Here is a 21,050-nt window from a genome sequence, read left to right on the forward strand (position 1 = left end):
GAAGATGGACGCTGCACAAGTGAACAGGTGAAAACTTCACCTGCTGGTGGCTAGGCGTGCCCTGAAGAATGATTGTGCGTGTGGGTGCGCACTGGTTTGTAAAGGGTAGCCAAAGCAACAGTTTCTGAGAAGTTGACTTTTAAGCAGAGACCTGAATAAAGTGAGGGAGCAAGTCACAAGGATATTGGCGTGCAGAGTACTCTAGCCAGAGGACTGCACGTCCAAAGGCCCTGTGGCAGGGAGGCCTGCTCACGTGGTGAATAACAGAAAGGCCAGTGTGTCTGGCATGGACAAGAGCGAGGGCCTTTGAAGCCACGTGGGGAAAATGTGGAATTTTCCTGGAGGTAGTGGAGGGCCAGGGAAGTGTTTTAAAAAGATTTTGCTGGAAAGAATGTGAAGAAAGGACTGAGAAAGGACAGGATGGGTCAGGGACTCTGGGGCAATGAAGGTGTCTGAGGTGGTGTCGGTGATGTCGGAGAGGTGTGGGGGGGGGGCCTGGGGAGAGGAGAACACGGCCGTGTGCCCCTGAGGAATGGAAGGAGGCCGCTCCTTAGACCTCTCAGAGGAGCTTGTCCTCAGGGAGGTGAGGGGAGAGAGGTGGGCGGGGGCAGAGTCGATGAAAGCGCTTTGTGAGCGGTTTGGACGTGGGCCTCAGTCTCCCTCGGAGGAGCTTCCGTCCAGAGTGGAGGCGATTTGTCCAGGGGGGAGGCGGATGTGAGCCCAGCTGCTCTTCCTGAGGGTCAGTCACAGAGGAACAGAGAGCCTTCCTGAAGTGGTCACGGTAACAGGGGACACGGATATGCTCATTCTTTTCCCCTGTCAGAAGGCGAGAATCACGGATTTCCTGGTTTGTGCTGTATAACCAGCTCTGTCTCTAATAGGGGGAGGTGTCAGGCTGCCTGTCTGAGCCTCAGTGGGGTCGGGCTGGCTGCAGAGACCCGTCAGGTTCCTCTGAAGCGATGCTGCTTGGAGGCCGCTGCCCGGAGACGGGCCACAGGCCCGTGTCCTTCACACGGGGAGCTTTGGGGTCTGGTGGCTCATGACACGAGCTGTGTAGTAGCCCCCACTTCTTTTCACCCACAGGAGAGGCTATCTAATTTCAAAATGCAGGTATCCTTGTTTTAAAATTACTCAAGATTTCAGGGACTTCCCTGGTGGTCCAGTGGTTAAGATGCTGCACTCCCAGTTGCAGGGTGCATGGGTTTGATCCCTGGTCAGGGAACTAGAACCCCACATGTTAGGCAACCAAAATAAATTAATGGAGGATTTCAAGACAGTGGCAGCCGAGCATTAAAAGCAAGCACAGGGCCCTAAGTGTGGGGGGCTTGCGACCCTGCACAGCTCACATGCCTGTGAAGCCATCCTTGGCATGGAAATCGGCGGGTTCAGAGACAAGGGGCTGCCTGCAGCAGTCATTCTATAGGAGTTAGGTCAGGGGCGTATACTTACTGGTATGGGGATGGGAACACTTCCTGAGAGGGAATCGGGGCTTTGTCCTCGCTCAGCAAGAAAAAGCATGTGATGGACGAGGTGTGTCAGCTGTGGCTGTCGTTGCCAATTCTAGGTCCGTGGGATCTGGTCATCTGGAAGATGTTCCAGCTGGTGGTTTGGAGTTTCTGAATTAAGTAGCCGGGTAGCTTAGGCTCTTGGCTCAGACTTTTTGATGAGACCCCCAAAGCTGGCAAAGTCCATGACTGGCAAGTCTTAACAGCTGGACCTCCAATGCCTTTCAGTTCAGTTCAGTGGCTCAGTCGTGTCCGACTCTTTGCGACCCCATGGACCGCAGCACGCCAGGCCTCCCTGTCCATCACCAACTCCAGGAGTTTACTCAAACTCATGTCCGTTGAGTCAGTGATGCCATCCAACCATCTCATCCTCTGTCGTCCCCTTCTCCTCCCGCCTTCAATCTTTCCCAGCATCAGGGTGTTTTCAAATGAGTCGGTTCTTCTCATCAGGTGGCCAAAGTATTGGAATTTCAGCTTCAGCCTCAGTCCTTCCAGTGAATGTTAAGGACTGATTTCCTTTAGGATGCCTTTAGTACCTGGTAAAGGGGCTATTTCTTTCTTAAACTTTGCGTTAATGACTTCTTAGACCCTCCCCCAATACAGGGTAGATGCCTTCTTGTGTGGTCCCATAGTATCCCCTTCCCACCAAAGCATTAACTATTTTATATGCAGATTCCCTGCTTTCCTGTTTATCTTCGCCTCCTGCCCTCCCTCCCACCCTCATCACAATCAAAGGATAAGCCCCTTGAAGTCCCAGACCATGTTTCGTGTTTCTCGCTTGCTCAGTATTTTAATCCCTGGCAGCTGAGACTTTACTGGCCCAATACATGCTCAAGTGAGGGAACAAGCATTTCTGCCTCCTTGAGGGGAAGGTGGGAGACAGTGAGATGCACCCAGGAGAACCAGGTAACGGGATGGAAAATGGGGAGAGGAGTTCTTACTTTCCCGTTTCCTCATAATCCAGAGGATCGTCTCCTTGTAGTTTTCAAAATTTTTCTTCAACCTGAAAGGAAGGTGAATCGGCTTTAAAAGCTGAGACCGAATCGTGTTTACATGTCATGCTACACGGCAGATAGAGCTGGGGCCGGCTCCACCGTTTCATAGGCGGAGACTTGGCTGGATGGCTCTGCCTCTGCAACCAGCTTTCTTCCAGTCTGTACTCAGGAACAAAGGGCCAGCGACTGGTGCTGTGTGTCCCTCCTGGCCTTTAATTGGCCTTCAACCTGGGCACCTGGGCTGACCCCAGATCTTTCAAAATGAATTCAATGGGGCTTCTCTTGGGAATGAGGCCAGGGTCGGGAGATCCAAAGCCAGCCAGAGCTGACTCCATGAGTTCAGCTCGTGCAGGTGGTTTTTTCTGTGGTTTGTGCTCTTGTGGCTGTGCACATTTCAGTACAGCCTATTCAGAAAGAGCTTAGAGAAATGGTATTATTTGTGAGCCGGACACAGCCACCTGAAACTCCTTTGCACTGAGTAGGAAAATTTCAAATAAACTCACTCAAAAATGACTCACCAGGAAAGCCACATTAAGGCACAGCTCTTCAAAATGATCAAGCCTTCTACACCTCCTCTCATGTCAATATACAAAGCGAGTCATCCTGGCATTTCAATGGCTGGGACTGTTTTCCTGCCAAATAAGGGTGGTCTCTGGAGGCAGCAGCCTTTCCTGGTTCTCAGATCAGAGACCTTTTGAAAGGGAATCTGCCGGAAGGAGGGAGCTTCCAAGGCTTAATTGGATCTGAGCAGAGGGCCTTTGACACGGCAGATTTTAACTTCTCGCTTCAGAGTCCTCGAAGAGAGCGTAATAATTTAACCCCGAGCAACCTCAGGAAGCAAATACCATCTGCTGGAAAGGGCTGGGCTGTTTTGCCTGGTGGAAAGGAGGTTTAGTGTCTGTACTTTAGAAGCTGTTTGCAAGTTGAGAATGAGCTCTTCATGGCCCATTTGTGCCAAGGGTTCTTTGTTTTATTTGCAAGCACCGTGAATGGAATTGAAGCAGTTACCTCACCTACCATCACCTGTGAAAGAACAAGGAGGAAGAGGGTGGGGTGAAGCCTGTCCAGGCTGACAGCAGGATGCCAGGTGCATGCAGGAGTTAAATTCCAGTGAGGGGATCCCTCCAGAGGCACCCAGTGCCCTGTGGGGAAGGTTCTTTCCTTGGTTCTTTGCTCAGCTTTGCAAGCTAATGGAATCCCTACTAGCCTTGCTAGTAAGGGTACACACTACCGTATAGACCAGCACACAGTAGGTGCATTCATTGGGTGCAGTTAGGTTAGAATGAGCCTTGGTCATGGGCTCAAACGAGAAAGAAGGGGGAGAAAATGTAACCTAGAATGTAGGATAACCTACAATGGTATTATTTGGGATTTTTATTTTTCTTGTTTTATGAGGATCTGAAAACTTGGGTGTTCTTTGTATTTTGTGTATTTAGCCTTCCCTTTTCCTAGAGAAGCCTTAGGGGTCTCTGGCCCCAGGACTGTATTGAGCCCAAAGCAGAAGGTGCTGGCAGTCAGTCTCTCCTTGACTTTTGGGAGTCTTCATTCACCAACGAGGCTATGCAGGTACCCCATCCCCCACAGCCTGTTCCTCGGAGCCCCTCCCAGAGAGTCATGGTCATGATGATGGTCAGATGCCTGACCATGTCCCTTGTTCACCAAGGCTTCTGACAGCTGGATAAGTGAAAATCCAGGCTTCCTTGTACCACAGACTGGATGTACAGATAGGGTTCTGGAATATTTTGTGACTGGGGTCATGCCAACTAGAAAGATTTGGTGCCAGCAGCCATCTGCAATAACTTTATTGCTCCCCAAGCCCCTGCCATGTCCCAGGTCAGTGACGCTTGGGGCTTTTCCCCCTCAAGGAGCATGGAGAAGCAATGGCTAGCCTAGGATGAAGCTAAGCAATTTCTTGGGAAGATGCCCATGAGCTTGATCCCCCCACTGTCCCTTTTCTTCAAAGGCTCAGGGGTCTGAGCCTTGCCTCCCAGACTTTCATACAAGTTCACGGTCCCTTCAAGACTTTTTCTTGCCTGGGATTTCCAGCCTGTGTCCCTGCTCACCTTTGATGCTATCTTGCACATCCCGTGTTCATAGATTTCTTTGCCTTTGTGTTTTGGCAGCTGGATCATCCTGTCCCCTGACCCCTAATCTTACCCTTGTCCTGTGTCTGGCTTGTGCCAGCTCTTTGACTCAAGGAAGCTTCTGGACCCTGGCCTTCCTCTGTGCTCTCATGGCCCAGTTAACACTCTTCTCTGCATCTAGCTTTGGTCTACCTGCACCCAGCGACCAGTACCTTCCCAGTGACCAACAGTTCCGTCCCTCTTGTCACTTACAGAATTCCCAGCTTCCTTCTGGTTTCACCCTCCAGATGACCAGTCAGGGGAATGGTAATATCCTCCTCCAGTTCGTTGCGAACAGCCATTTCTTTGAGCATGGTCCTGAACACCGACTGATAGGAGGTGGTCGAAACCTGCTAAAGAGTTAATCTTTACTGTACATAAATCTTCTTCATCTATCTCTATGTAACTTTGCATATCTATTCTTGCTTTCTTTTCCTCTCAAAATATTTGTTAGTTTTGTTTTCATTGCTTTATTCCCCACTTGGCACCTTGCTTTTGTTTTGTTTTCCAGTTTGTGCTTTAGTTAGTTTTGGTCTTAAGTGGTAGATATAATTTTTTATTTCCTTTGTTTGCCAGGTCAATCTACTATATTTTATTTTTGTTGGACTACTTTGACTTTGCTTATGTATATGTGTATATTCCATTATTTAATTATTATTTGCCTGATTTTGTGACTGCCATTTGTCTGGGGTTCATCTTTGGTTTCTTGGTTTTGGGTATTTGTTTTAATCTCACTTAATGCCATAACAAACCACTTGTGGAATCTTCGTTCCTGACCAAAGATCAAGCCCTGAGCCTTTGGAGTGGGAGCACTGACTCCAAGACCCTAGACTACTAGAGAACTAACCTGCTGCTGCTGCTGCTGCTAAGTCACTTCAGTCGTGTCCGACTCTGTGCGACCCCATAGACTGCAGCCCACCAGGCTCCCCCGTCCCTGGGATTCTCCAGGCAAGAACACTGGAGTGGGTTGCCATTTCCTTCTCCAGTGCATGAAAGTGAAAAGTGAAAGTGAAGTCCCTCAGTCGTGTCCGACCCTTAGCGACCCCATGGACTGCAGCCTACCGGACTCCTCCATCCATGGGATTTTCCAGGCAAGAGTACTGGAGTGGGGTGCCGTTGCCTTCTCTGAGAACTAACCCTAGGGAGTATGAAATAGTGAGAACTCACACAAAGGAAACCACTTGAATACAAGACCTGGCATCACCCAACCACCAGCAGCACCCTTGTACACCCTCATCTAAACAACAAACAAAACAAAAATACAAACCAAATCATTAGCAGGCAGGATTACCACCTCACTCAGCCTGGCCCATCAGAGGAAAAACAAACAAAAAACTCAGCACAAATCTCACCCTATACGAAGCTTACATGAACCACTGGATCAACCTTACAAGGGCAGAAACCAAAAGAAGAAAAGAATTCAGCCTTGAAGTCTGGGAAAAGGAGACCTCAAACACAATAAGTTAAAAAAAAATAATGAAAAGGCAGAGAAATACTATACAAATGAAGGAACAAATTAGAAACACAGAGGTCCAAATAAATGAAGAGGAAGTAGACAAATGACCTGAAAAAGAATTCAGAATATTGATAGTAAAGATGATCAAAAACCTTGAAAACAAAATGGAGAAAATGCAAAAATCAATTAACATAGACCTAGAAGAATTAAAGAATAAACATACAAACAACCCAATTACTGAAATTAAAAATACTTTGGAAGGAATCAATAGCAGAATATCTGAAGCAGAAGAACGAATCAGTGAGCTGGAAGATAAAACAGTGGAAATAACTTCTGAAGAGCAGAATAAAGTAAAAAGAATGAAAAGAACTGAGGATAGTCTCAGAGCCCTCTGGGACATTATCAAATGCACCAACATTCGAATTATAGGGGTCCCAGAAGAAGAAGACAAAAAGAAAGGGTATGAGAAAATTTTTGAAGAGATTATGGTTGAAAATTTCCCTGACATGGAAAAGGAAATAGTCAAACAAGTCCAAGAGGCACAAAGAGTCCCATATAGGATAAACCCAAGGAGAAACATGCCAAGACACATACTAAATGAGCTAACAAAGACTAAACACAAAGAAAGAATATTAAAAGCAGCAAGGGAAAAGCAACAAGTAATGTACAAGGGAAACCCCATACATTATCTTTCAGCAGAAATTGCAGGCCAGAAGGGAATGGCAGGATATATTTAAAGTACTGATAGGGAAACATCTACAAAGAAGATTATTGTACCCAGCAAGGATCTCATTCAGCATTGATGGAGAAATAAAAAGCATTTCAGACAAGCAAATGTTAAGAGAATTCAATATCACTAAACCAGCTTTACAACAACTGTTAAAGGGACTTATATAGTCAAGAAATACAAGAGAAGGAAAAAGATCTACAAAATCAGTTCAGTTCAGTCACTCAGTCGTGTCTGACTCTTTGCGACCCCATGAATCGCAGCATGCCAGGCCTCCCTGTCCATCACCAACTCCTGGAGTTTGCCCAAACCCATATCCATTGTCAGTGATGCCATCCAACCATCTCATCCTCTGTCGTCCCCTTCTCCTCCTGACCCCAATCTTTCCCAGCATCAGGGTCTTTTCAAATGCGTCAGCTCTTCACATCAGGTGACCAAAGTATTGGAGTTTCAGCTTCAGCATCAGTCCTTCCAATGAACACCCAGGACTGATCTCCTTTAGGATGGACTGGTTGGATCTCCTTGGAGTCCAAGGGACTCTCCAACACCACAGTTCAAAAGCATCAATTCTTCGGCAGTCAGCTTTCTTTATATTCCAACTCTCACATCCATACATGACCACTGGAAAAACCATAGCCTTGACTAGACGGACCTTTGTTGACAAAGTAATGTCTCTGCTTTTTAATATGCTATCTCGGTTGGTCATAACTTTCCTTCCAAGGAATAAGCGTCGTTTAATTTCATGGCTGCAATCACCATCTGCAGTGATTTTGGAGTCCTCAAAAATCAACCCCAAACAATTAAGAAAATGGCAATAGGAACATATGTATCAATAATTACTTTAAATGTAAATGGATTAAATGCTCCAACTAAAAGATACAGACTGGCTGAATGGATACAAAAACAAGACCCATATATATGCTGTCTACAAGAAACCCACTTCAGACCTAAAGACACATATAGACTGAAAATGAGAGGATGGAAAAATATATTCCATGCAAATGGGAAACAAAAGAAAGCTGGAGTAGCAATCCTCATATCAGACAAAATAGACCTTAAAGAAGATTACAAGAGATAAGGAAGGACACTACATAATGATCAAGAGATCAGTCCAAGAGGAAACCTGCAAAGGGACCACAGAATGAAATAGCCTGAAATCTGATTCCCTGATGTGCCAGATGAGATTTCAACATGTAATTGGAAAAAGACAGTGGGAACAGTAGGATGACTAGCAAGATTTGTTCTGAAGGTTGTCTCCATAATGGTCACACCCTCTTCTCATTCCCCAGTTCCCTTAAGAATATATATTTTTTAATAGTAGCATACCAAGAAGTCTTTTGAGAGCATAAAATTACCTCCTTCTTCCAAATGTAGAGAGGCTCTAGAACATAAAATTGCATTCATGGCTTGAGAGCATAAGGCTTTTTTAGTTCCTGGAATGACCAAGCTCTCAGTGGTTGGTTATTTATCATGTCATAAATAACTGTGAATGATAAGAGTCTTCAGGAGACCAGGGTAGTACCTAGCATGTTCTTGTAGTGGATGATTCTGTCTTTAAGGATTCTTCCAAAGTTATGACACTGCAAGCTACCTTTTAATTTTGTAGATTTGTTCATTCTATCTCAAGTCTGTGAGGTTAACCAGGACTGACCCATAGGTTGGTCTTCACAAGGGTGTCTTTTTTTGACTCCCTTTTGGTAGAAGGTGAATTGTGACTTGCTGTCCAGAACTGCAGGTCGTCACATCGCCCTGCTCACTACAGGTTGAGATTGTTAGGGAGGTTGTTCCGCATCTGTTAAGGTACAGTCTACCATTCACTTATAAGCCTCCTAAAGTAAGCAGTGGGGGCAGGGGGGCGGCTTCCCTGGTGGCTCAGTGGTAACGAATCCACCTGCCAATGCAGGAGACATGGGTTTGACCCCTGGGTTGGGAAGTTCCCCTGGAGAAGGAAGTGGCAACCCACTCCAGCATTCTTGCCTGGAAAATTCCGTGGACAGAGGACCGTGGCGGTCTACAGTTCATGGGGTTGCAAAAGAGGCACACATGTCTTAGCAACTAAACAACTACAACAAAAAGGAAGCGGGCGACCCACATACCCAAAGTTGCATGTGACCTGGGGCAGATACAAGGATGGAGCTTGCGGTTGGCTGGTTTTTCCAGGTTGGGGGAAAGCTGGGGTGTCTCAGGACCGACTTGCTTGATCCCCGCCTCTGCACGCACCTCTTCTCATTGCTGGTGTTCAGTTAATTAAACACAGAGGCCATCAGACTGAGGAGGCTCTGAGGCCATGGTGCCCCGAGTAAGCAAACAAAAACCTCAGCCGGTAAATGCCTCAAGCCTAAGAGATCAAAATCCAAGGACAACCACTCAAAAGCAGCTGCTCGGCTTTAAGCCAGTCAGCCAATAATTTCCTTGCTCTGCTTCTGCCTTTTCTGTCTCTCCTCAGCTCCTATTGGCCGAGGGCTCTTAGCCACTTCCAGTCTGGTACTGCCTGATTCTAATCATACAGGCTCAGACAAACTCTTCAGATTCTTAATAGGCCTCAGTTCATCTTTTCACACTGGAATGTATCAGTGCTTCGGGGCGGACTGAGGTGAAGGCTTGTGGTCCCAATATTCCTGCCTTTAAATTCTTTATTATTGACCATTCCTCCTTGAGTTGGAGCGATGACCCAATTGCCCAGGCCGGTCTTTCACGAGTCCTTTTGTTTTTCTTTTAAATTTTCGTTTTTCTTTTATTTTTGGCGGTGCTGGGTCTGTGTTGCTGCCTGAGGGCTTTCTGTAGTTTCGACGAGCAGGGGCTTCTCCCTGGTTGCTGTGTGCAGGCTCCTCAGCGTGGTGGCTTTCCTTGTAGAGCGTGGGCTCTAGGCACGCGGGCTCAGTCGTTGCAGCTTGGTAGCTGTGGCGCTTGGGCTGAGTTGCCCCGAGGCATGTGAGGTCTGTCAGATCCCACCGTCAGAATAACCACGGTCTAGGTTGATGGCTGCCTCCAAGTCAAAGGACCCCAGCGACGTCTCTCCCGTGGGTACCTCAGTGGTTTCTGGTGCTCCCCCTCCCAAAGGCCTCAGAAGTGCACACAGACAAGTCTCTCAGCTGCAGGTATCATGTGGGATTGACTCCATTCCTTCTGTCCTGCTCTGGCCCTACTTGGGCACATCTGCTGCCCGTGGGATTTCTTGGAGGAACGGTGCTTTTCAGGTGATACTGTGGCTGGGCCACAGGTGCTGCCCCGTCACTCACCTAAGTGTCTGATCTTTGGAGCCAGGTGGTATAGACAGCCAGGGGGTCATGTCCCCCCTCTCTGCGCCACACTTTGTCACCTGAGCCAAGCCCCTGAGATGGCACGGCAAGGTGTTTGTGCCCGGGGCTCACGTGCACAGGCGGCGTGTCACCCAGAAGCCTCCCCGCATCCTGTCTCATCCAGAACTTCACGCGGCTCCATGGGAGGTGTCCCCCTGGCTTACGGCTGCAGCCCCGCCAGACACACAGAACCTCAGTTGACAGGTGCGCTGAAGGTTTTTGAAAAATTTGTTTCTAATTAAAACAATTCCTTTTGATTTCAACTCTTGCTAATAAATCTCTCTAAAATGCCTGAGTTTACTTTCCTGTCTTAGTATATCCAGTGCCGTGAATCTAAGTTCAAGTAATCCCTTTTCCACCATTTGACATGGTAGTTTAGTATTTGAAAAAGCAGTGGGCTTTCTTCTTACTAATACGGGCTTCGCTGGTGGCTCAGATGGTAAAGAATCTGCTGCAATGTAGGAGACCTGGATTCAATCCCTGGGTCGGGAAGATCCCCTGGAGGAGGGCATGGCAGCCCACTCCAGTATTCTTGCCTGGAGAATCCCCATGGACAGAGGAGCCTGGTGGGCTCTAGTCCACGGGGTTGCAAAGAGTCGGGCATGGCTGAGCAAAACTACTTTTGCTTCTTATTAAAAGAGCATGTCTGGAAAGTAAGGAATTTAGGGCTAAATAAGAACTGAAATCAGAGAATTTTTTTCAATTAAAATAAGAGCAAAAACTAAATGCCTCAGTTGTCCCCGCCCCCCTGCCCTTTTTAAGTTCAGGAAAAGGTATCTGCTTTATTTTGAGTTTCAGAGACACAAGCTCTCACTTTTGTGATTGTAGTTAGTACCTACAATCCTGAGAAAATTTCTCAGCTATAGTGGAAAGGATATATAACCTGAGTAAACAGGTGTTGGAAGCCTTGGAGGTAAGTTGACACAGGAAATCATAGCCACCAAGCTGCATTGGCAGGCAAAACATTTGTGCAGTAAAGACAGTACAAAACTTTCTGTAGATGGAAGACTTATTCAAGGTTTTGGAACTTCCCATGGTGTCTCTAGTTATTGGATACAGCTGGGAATGGCTCGCCATTAAACTCCCAGGGCTGGTTCTATGCTGCTTTGAAGAGTGTGGGAGCAGGACTCAGATCTGTGGGGTATGCTCCAATGCTCTTTGTTGTGGTGTCACACTGAGGACGCTGTTGTCTGAAGTTTCTGTCTTCTGGGCTGCTCCATGCCTGGTCCTTCGGTTGGAGATGGTAGGCTTTTTGGGGGGCTTTGGTCTGTGCTTGTTGGGGTTTCTGATTGTGGTCTTTTCAGGAGTTTATGAAGCAAAAAGAAAACTCAGAAACTCACTGCCATGTTGTTCCTTGGATCTCATGGTCCCGACAGTCTGCCTTCTTTCCTCTGTCTTTTAAAAGCTCCTTGTGTTTGTTTTATATATAATGTCTAGAGTTTTAAGTGGTGTGTGTATGTGTGTTAGTCGCTTGGTCACGTCTGACTCTTTGCAGTCTCATAGACTGTAGCCCACCAGGCTCCTCTGTCCATGGAATTCTCCAGGCAAGAATACTGGAGCAGATTGCCATTCTCTTCTCTAGGGGATCTTCCCGACCCAGGGATAGGACCCAGGTCTCCCGCGTTGTGGGCAGATTCTTTACCGTCTGAGCCACCATTGCTTAGTGGGAAAATTACATCTAGTCCGTGTTTCCGGGATCTAACTTCATTTTTACACAAGGTTTCTACAAAGAGCGATTTGCCCTGATCTATTAAGTATCTGGGTAGCTTGTGTGTTTCGCTTTTAACGTTGCTGCCTTCAAAAGCAATCTTGAGGGGGTTTTATTCATGTTACAGAATGCAGGGCCTTGTGGTGTCATCCTTGGCTTTCTTCTGACCCTCTTTGGATTAATGCGTGTCATTTACACTTCAGCCTGTTTTAAGAGAAGCCCTCTTGGGCTGTGATAACAGCAGAGCAATGCTGTGACTCCCAGGACTCAAGACGCAGTGTCTAGCTGGCGCCCCAGGCTACCCTACCCAACATGCAGAGCCAGTGTCCCCAGTTTTTAACCAACTTACTTCGTCTTCGAAGACCTCATCATCTTCCAGTGTGCCAATGGGGTCTTTCAATACACGGTCCCAAAAGCTCTCTTTGTAGTTAAACTCCGTGGCTTTCAATGGTGGAAGGTACGGCCAAAGGAGAGGCATTTGGGAAAGGAGCCGAAACGACAAACAAAAACAAAAAAAGAAACAGATTTACGGCATTTACACTTGACCTTTTAACTACAAATGCACAGGTCATCAATAAGACTTTAAATTCATCAAACCACTTAAAATTTGACTCGGAGACATTCGTAAAACAGGAATGAAAGGGTATCTCAGTGGCAGATTTAGGAAAGTGTGTGTTTCCGGTGGTCAGGGAAGGTGCATCTGACAAAGTGACATTTGAGTGAGTCCTACACGAAGCAAGGGAGTGAGCAGGCAGATGGCTGGGGAAGACCATCCCTGGCAGGGGGCAGAGGAGGTGAAAGGCCCTGAGATGGGAGGGAGTGGGAGCATGCTGAGGAATCTGACAAACGCAGGAGCCACAGCGTGCGTGAGGGGAGTGAGACTGAGGTGAGCTGGGAGGGCCAAGGCCAGCTCACGGAGGACCTAGGAGGCCCTGGGGAGGAATTGAGATTTTATTCCCAGAGAGATTTATTCTGAGTGTGATTTTCTCTTGGAAATCCTGAGAAATATTCCTGTCTCCTGTCAGTTTTGTCAAAAATTGCCCATCTCCAGAATTGCAGATGGTTCATAATTGCTAGTTAAAGCGTAAGAGATGAATCCCCAAGCCAGTGAGCTTAAAAAAAATAAAAAAGACAAGTCTCTGGGAGATAGCAGATGCCTTTGTCCTCACGGTCAACCACAGCCTGGTGACTCTGGGCCAGGAGAGGGGCTGGAGACCTCCAGTGTGGACGGGGTGCGACTTGAATGGAGGAACGGATAATTACAACTTGGGCCTGGATTCCCTGCTCCGGGAAAGGTGTGGATCCTGAGCGGAGCTGGGGGGAACAGGGCTTGCACACGATGATTGGAACCCCAGGGAAATTATGGTGGCCTCTGTCTTGGCTTCAGGATGACACCAGCCCCTCCTCGCTGGGCCATCCAGGAAGCCCATTTACCAGCCGGTGGTGCTGGGCTGACTGAGTCTGTCTGATGTGTGTCCCTGCTGGGTCTCTGGGGGTGGAGAGGGGCGTTCTTTGTGATCTCCATACACGATCTCTCTGCACTGCCTCCGGACTTTGGTTCAGTAATGGAAACGCTGACTCCTCTGGGCCCCTGCAGGGGTGGTGAACTCCACCCAGCTGGATCTGCCTGTCCTGACCCCAGGCCAGGGGCCTCTCTGCCTGCAGACGTCCCACCCCAGCCTCGGCTTGTTCCTGGTGGAAACCTGCCTCATTGCAGGGGCCCCTGTGTGTCCCCAGACTGTCCACCTGGGGTGTGGCCTGAAGTTTCTTCTTGTTGAGAAGACCAGACGAGAATCCACAGGGATTCAGGCAAGCCCTCAGGAGAAGTAGCAGAGGAGCTGGTAGAACTCGAGTCTGGGGAGGCCGGGTGCAGAGCCCCTGAGGAAGGTTTTCTGAGGATGTGCCTGCTGGACGCGGAGGAGGGGAGCCTGCCTCTGACCCTGCTCGCTCAGCAGCTCCTTGTGATTTGTCAGTGCCGTCTTTTAATAGGCTTTATTGAATAATAGACACTTAATTTGAGGGGGGAAAAAAGAAGTAGGTGTTTGTCAAGGGAAGAAGGGGACTTGGCAGGCCAGAATTGGGAGCAGCCATGTTCAGAGGCATTTGTTTCCTCGAAATCATTAACCTTATTAGCATCAACTGGCCCTGGCTACGTGTCAAGACAAGCCCGGTAAATCCTCAGTAACGCAGCCTTAACTGGGGCAGGAGGAGAAGGAAGAGCTTTAGTCCTAATTAACTTTCCCTTTGGGGATTTCTGTCAACCTCTACCTTTGTTCTAGTGGGATTGTCTTCCCTCCAAGCCTCTCCTGTGGGAGGACTGGGGAGGCGGGGGAGGTGTCAGGCCAGGTTCCCGCGTGGTGGCCCTGTTACCCGGGGCCTTCCCAGCGGGTCACTCAGCCCTCCGCGCCCTGGGCGAGGCAACGGAAGCCGGGCACTCAGCACTCCATGGAGCGGGACGTCTCTCCCGGACTGATTATCAACAAGTCTTAACTCCTCTCCACCCAGTCAGTGGCTCTCCTCCCACAGCTTTTTTTTCCTGACAGAAGGACGCCTCCTGACGTTGGGGTGGATGTTGGAGTCCTGTGTGTTTGCCGAGCAGAGCAGAGCCCCACGTTCTCAGCCAGGATGCGGAGGAGAGAAACAGTAGGCCACTGCCCCCGGCCGGCTCAGAGAAGTGGGCACAGGGGTGAAACCCGGGCCGGTCCGCTCCTCCACCCCTCCGGTGGGAGCTGCTGCCGGGGGCGCCTGAGAAACGCGGACCCTCAGGCCCCTGGACTGAGTCTGCGTTTGAACACAAGGCCTGGGTGAATGCGCTGCACGTGAAAGTCTGAGCAGCACTAGTCTACCCTGGCTCTCTCCTCTCTGGAAATGGAATAAGATCAAGAAGACTCTAGAGTGAGAAAGAGTTTGTTTGATGAGCTACCTGTGTAGGTAACCCTGCTCCTCCCTGCCCCCATCCCAGCAGTTCACCATCCCTCCGTTGTTTCTATTCAATCAAAGGTTGTGTGTGTGCTAAGTCACTTCAGTCGTGTCCCCCTCTTTGTGATTGCATGGACTGTAGCCCGCCAGGCTCCTCTGTCCATGGGATTCTCCAGGCCGGAATACCGGAGTGGGTTGTCATGCCCGCCTCCAAACCATAGAATAGGTCTGGTTAATTGTAGGACTTTGGTGGAGCGATGTGTACATGTTGGAATTCTGCCACCAAAACCCAACCTTTTCCCCTGTCCTTCTCCCTCAGAGGATTCAGCTATCCCCTCCTTTAATAAAAACTGACTCAGGCTCTAAGGGTACCATTTGAGGGGTCTGATTCATTCCCTGCCGAGGTGCCATGGAAAGAGTCTGTCTGGAGGGACCCATGCATCCCAGCTAAGCCCTGCTGCCCAGACTTCAGAGAAGCCAGTAATTGACTGGCTGGCCCCTCTTGAAATGTGGGTGTCCCGATACATACTCTCTTGAGTGGAGAGATGGACTTCTGGACTGTTCCCAGGTCCTTCTTTCTCACTCCCAAGACTCTCTTTCTGTTTCTATCTCCCTTCTTCAGTTAAGGACAGGGAAGCACATCCAGGTTCGTGGACTGTGTGCCCAGCACGTCCCTCGATTCTCTCTAGGATTCAGCACGGGCCAGACCGGCAAGGCACCCGCCCCCCCGGGGGGTACCATTCACAGACCCTTTGCAGGGAGCAGGAATCTTTGGTTAGGTTATGTGGGACTCACCATTTCTTGCCATTTGTGGTTCTTCAGTGGGAACAAAGGCTAAAAACAAATAGGAAAAATGATTAATAGGAGGTGGAACAGTGAACTCTTCACCCTTAAATGTCTGGAGAAACCAGGGCGGAGACTGCAGATTCTAGGATAAGAGGCTCCTGTGATTTTCAGCAGTTGGAGCGGTAGCTTATGCTCAGCACACATTGATTCCCCTCCTTTGGTTCACGGTTCATCTTTCCCAATAGAGTTTAAGTTCTGAGAGGGGAGGATAGCTTTGTCCATATGAAGATGGACATACTACTGCCGAGTACACAGTAGGTGTACAATAAATATAATTTCATACACAGTAGATACACAGTAGATGTCATGGAATAAATTGGGTATGGGTAATCCATTATCTTCCTTTCTAACTCTGGTGGTAAATAGTATTTCCTCCCCTTTCAAAGCTCAATTTTAACTCACAATTAAAAGCATTTTACCCTTTGGTCAAGTTTCTTCCCTGAGCCTTGACATCAAGTTCTAGAAATAAGGCTTTGGCCCACTGACCTTCATGAAGGCTGCCCTAGTCTAAAATGATCACCTGAGGACGCTCTTTGGCATGGGGCATGCTAATTCTGTGCTTCTCACCATCTCATGGATGGACCTGAAGCTTCCACGAGTCATTTAAAATCATCGTAAAGTTATAAAGTTACAATGATACCTTGTGACTCAGACTTGAAGGTGGCTAGAGTCGTCGTTGACTCTTCCTCTCCTGGAGATCTTGATATTGAAAGTACTGTTAAAAGACAGAAGATGATGGCCATTGGCAGTTTTAACCTTATACTTTTTAGTGGGTTCATATTGGACAGTTAGGGTCTGAGGTTCTTTCTTAGCACCCAAAGTTGATCCACAGAGGAGAAAACTTGGGTTGGAGGCCACTGCTGGTATATACTGGATGCTTCCTCTGCCCATATCCTCCTCGTAGCTTTGCTGACTTACTCTGGGGCTGCAGTAAACTATAGCTGGGAAATGCAGGCCTTCTTCTTGTCTGGTCCCCAGGGCAGACAGGATGGCTGGGGAGACCTGAGGGAGAGTCCTCCTTCTATAGGAACCACAGAGCCAAGTGGCTTCCAGGCCGTGTAGGCTTATAACCAGGTACACCTGTCGCTGTAGGAAGTAGGTGTCTCTGGTGTTCTGTGGTCAAGAGCTCCCAGAGAGGAGCAGAATGAGGGCCAGTGGGGAGGCCCGGGGGCCTGGCTAGTACAGATGAGTTACGTCACAAGAGGCAACTGTAGTTTTTGAGAACTTTCCTAAAGTTCTTGGTTGAAAAGTGAAAGTGTTACTTGCTCAGTCATATCTGACTCTGCAACCCCATGAACTGTAGCCTGCTAGGCTCCTCTGTCCATGGGATTTCCCAGGCAAGAATACTGGAGTGGGTAGACATTTCCTTCTCCAGGGGATCTTCCTTACCTAGGGATTGAACCCAGGTCTTCTGTATTGCAGGTGGAGTCATTACCATCTGAGCCAATGTTTTCTAGAATTTTGTGATCCCTGCTCCTTTTTGCTCCCCTGACCCCTACCTGCCCTTCTTCCTACTCTGCACATGCACACACACACACACTACATTCCATTTCATTCCCAATAGCAGAGAGGAGCAGGCCCATGATAGGAAAGCAGAGGCAAGTTGCACCCACCTCTGCTTCCCTGCTCACAGGAGCATTAGGATTTGAGCCTCTGTGGACATAGATCTTGTCTATGGATGCAAAGCCTCTCTGACGAGGGCAGATCCATGCTGCCAGCCCATCAGCTAAGACTGAGCCCTCCATAGAGAGAGAGCTCTCTGATTACTGAAAAGGGAAAGTGAAGTCACTCAGTTGTGTCTGACTCTTTGAGACCCCATGGACTGGAGCCTACCAGGCTCCTCTGTCCAGGGGATTCTCCAGGCAAGAATACTGGAGTGAGTTGCCATTTCCTTCTCCAGAGGATCTTCCCAATCCAGGGATCGAACCCGGGTCTCCCGCATTGTAGGCAGATGCTTTACCGTCTGAGCCACCAGGGAAATAGTTCTGTGACTACTACGAACATGCATTCTACCGTGCATGGCTCTGGCTGTTGGGACCCATTTCCTTTTCTTAACCAATTTTCTCAAGCTACCTTGTTCTAGCCCTTCTGTGCAGATGGGGAGGCCTGGTCTCGTTTTCTCGTTTTGTGTGCCAGCTCATCAGATATTCAAAGGCACTTATTCGTCTCAGACTCACGGGTCTTGCAGACTTAATACCCTCGTTTGCTTCAGCAGTTCTCTGTGCGATGTTATCTCCAGGCTGGCCTCATACCAGCTTCTCCTCTGAGTCCCAGCTAGCCCACTTCTGGTCCCCATAGAAGGTGGAATCCTTCTAAGTGAACAGCGCCCTGGGGCTGCTCTTGTAGTACAGGTTGGAGCGGGACTCATCTCCCTCTACATAACCTTGTAGTTGTTTCTGGTTATATCAACCTTCTGGCCATCACATCAGGAATCCTGTTGACTTATGGAGCCTGTGGTTGAGTAAATCATCTAGAGCAGACAGGGCTCTCCCGCCTTGTCCTCCTCCATCCTGTATTTGTGGGCCTACAAGCAGGGTCTAATCTAAATGAGCATTCTATTTGATTTAGCCAGTCCTGATCCAGTGTTTTTGGCTGTCAAGATCTTTCAGAATCTGATCACATTATCATCATGACTCAACCGCTTCCAGTCATGTGCAGATATCAGTATTCCTCCTACACCTGTATCTGAGTCTATGATAAAATATTGTGCTGGCCGGAGCCCCTTGGCTCCCAACTGGAAAACGGGTGGACTCGATCCTTGAACAGATTCTTCAGATGGTTATTCCATAGCGGTCATGCTGTCCTGATCATGATGCTTCCACCTGGTGTTTGTCCATCTGGTCTATAGGAACATCAAGAAGGCTCTGAAAATGAAACGTGTTTTGGAACTCAGGCCTCCTGTTTTATCACAGGTCCTGATTTAATAACCTTGTCAAAAAGTGATGTAAGAGCCAGCGTCACTTGATCTGTTTTTTTTTCTTCAAGTATTTGTTTGTTTATTTAGGGTCGCAGGGCGTCTTTGTTGCTGCATGGACTTTGCTCTAGTCTTGGCTGGCGTGGACCGCACTCTGTGGCCCTGTGCTGGCTTCTCGTGGCGGTGGCTTCTCTTGTTGCAGAGCACGGGTTCTAGGGGGGCAGTAGTTGTGGCTCACGGACTTCATTGCTCCTCAGCATGTGGGGTCTTCCCAGACCAGGGATAGAACCTGTGTCCCCTGCATTAGCCGGCAGATTATTAACCACTGGACCACCAGGGAAGTTCTTGATCAGTTCTTACTGATCCTGTGCTGGCTCCTCCTGGTCATTTTGCTCTCAATCTTTGGCCCAGGTGGATCATATACTGTTCTCCATGTGTTCGAATGTCTGCATACAGCTCCTTGCCTACCAAGACCGTCTCTTGAGGGAAGAGTGCACTCTCTCATCATCATATCTGATCTGGAGTCTGATGAGGACTCAACAACAGTTTCACAAGCATGTAACAAATATTTATAGGCGCTTATTGTGTGTGTGGGGTGCACCAAGTTTTGAGGATTTCTACCAGCGGGGATATAATACTCTGTGTTAGAATTTCTGGTATACTTTGTTTATGACCCTGCTCTGTGCTTGGCGGTGTAGACACCTGGGGCCATTAATAGTTGTTCCGGTCCTCCTCCAGCCTGCTTCATCATCCAAGCCATGAGGCATTTCTGGTACCTTTAGCATTCCTTCCGTGTCAGACCTGCCACTCTCTGTAGTAATAGGTCTCAAGGATTTATTTATCTGGGTGTTATACCTCCATGTTTGTTTCAAAGTGCTGTTTATAGAGTGCATGTGAAATGCTGTCTCTGGTGCCTGGGGTTGAATTTGTTGTTCAGTCACTAAGTCCTGTCTGACTCTATGACCCTGGGACTGTAGCATTGCCAGGCTCCTCTGTCCTCCACTGTCTCCCAGAGGTTGCTCAGATTCATGTCCATTGAATCAGTGATGCCATCCAACTGTCTCATCCTCTGCTACCCCCATCTCCTTCTTGAGTCTTTCCCAGCATCAAAGTCTTTTCCAGTGAGTCAGCTCTTCTCATGAGGTGGCCAAAGGATTGGAGCTTCAGCTTCAGCATCAGTCCTTCCCATGAATATTCAAGGTTGGTTTCCTATAGGATTGACTGGTTTGATCTTCTTGCTCTCCAGGGGACTCTCAAGAATCTTCTCCAACACCACAATTTGAAAGCATCAATTCTTCAGTGCTCAGCCTTCTTTATGGTCCAAATCTCACATCCATACATGACTACTGGAAAAACCATAGCTTTGACTATACAAACCTATGTTGGAAAAATGATGTCTCTTTTTAATACGCTGTCTAGGTTTGTCACAGCTTTCCTTCCAAGGAGCAAGTGTCTTTTAATTTCAGGCTGTAGTCACTGTCAGCAGTGATTTTGGAGCCATAGAAAATAAAGTCTGTTACTATTTCCATTGTCTCCCCATGTGAGAGTTGGACTGTGAAGAAAGTTGAGTGCCGAAAAATTGATGCTTTTGAACTGTGGTGTTGGAGAAGACTCTTGAGAGTCCCTTGGACTCCAAGGAGATCCAACCAGTCCATCCTAAAGGAGATCAGTCCTGGGTGTTCATTGGAAGGACTGATGCTGAAGCTGAAACTCCAATACTTTGGCCACCTCATGTGAAGAGTTGACTCATTGGAAAAGACCCTGATGCTGGGAGGGATTGGGGGCAGGAGGAGAAGGGGACGACAGAGGATAAGATGGCTGGATGGCCTCACCGACTCGATGGACATGAGTTTGAGTAAACTCCGGGAGTTGGTGATGGACAGGGAGGCCTGGCATGCTGTGATTCATGGGGTCACAAAGAGTCGGACACGACTGAGCAACTGAACTGATGGGACTGGATGCCATGACCTTAGTTTTTTGAATGGTGAGTTTCAATTCCATGGACAGTATGGGGTAGAGTAGTCCCATAATAAAAAAAAAGGCTTTAAAAGTAGGAATCTAGCATCCATGAAATCCATTCTACCCTAGAGGTTTGCTGGTTCTCCAGCACTCTTGTGCTGAGAATCCTCTGGGGATCTTGTTAAGGATGCAGGCAGGGATTGTGTTAAGAAAGCCTGGGAATCTGCATCTTTACAGGCAGCGGTGCTGGGGATGCCCAGTCCTGGACTCTGAGCACCATCACCTCCAACGCCTGCACTCACCTCCGCTCACCCCTGGGGACCCTCTGCCCCTTCACAAAATCAGCACTTTGAGTTGCTTTAGCCTCAATTGTGTTTCTCCAACTAGTGGATGGGTGGCTTTTGCCCTGGGCTAATCAGATTCTTTTTTCATCTGCCATGCTCAGGAACCCTTAGTGTTCTGTCCTCCAGCTGCAGGGGGACTAGCTTTTCTTCATGGTGGGGGTACATCCCCATCACACACGGAATATCTTCCCTGTGTCACTTTCCTCCACCTTCTCCTAACTAGATTTGACCTCCTGTTTGGAGCTCCATACTTCT

The 21,050-nt window shown here is 48.3% G+C and overlaps 1 protein-coding gene and 1 long non-coding RNA gene across 2 annotated transcripts in view; one reads left to right on the forward strand and one right to left on the reverse strand.

Moving 5' to 3' along the window:
• The window catches only part of LOC133049518 (uncharacterized), a 304,845-nt gene that overhangs the window by 17,289 nt on the left and 266,506 nt on the right, over positions 1–21,050 (forward strand). The gene's annotated exons all lie outside the window — the stretch shown is intronic.
• ERICH6B (glutamate rich 6B) overlaps positions 1–21,050 on the reverse strand; it is a 49,800-nt gene that overhangs the window by 15,831 nt on the left and 12,919 nt on the right. The window contains exons 2-4 of the mRNA XM_061133821.1: positions 12,163–12,254; positions 4,837–4,973; positions 2,447–2,508 (exon numbers count right to left, since the gene is read on the reverse strand). Of these exons, the coding sequence (XP_060989804.1) occupies positions 2,447–2,508; positions 4,837–4,973; positions 12,163–12,254 (291 nt within the window). The remainder of the gene's footprint in view (positions 1–2,446; positions 2,509–4,836; positions 4,974–12,162; positions 12,255–21,050) is intronic.

The sequence above is a fragment of the Dama dama genome, chromosome 30 (genome assembly GCF_033118175.1).
Source record: "Dama dama isolate Ldn47 chromosome 30, ASM3311817v1, whole genome shotgun sequence".
Taxonomy (NCBI): Eukaryota; Metazoa; Chordata; class Mammalia; order Artiodactyla; family Cervidae; genus Dama; species Dama dama.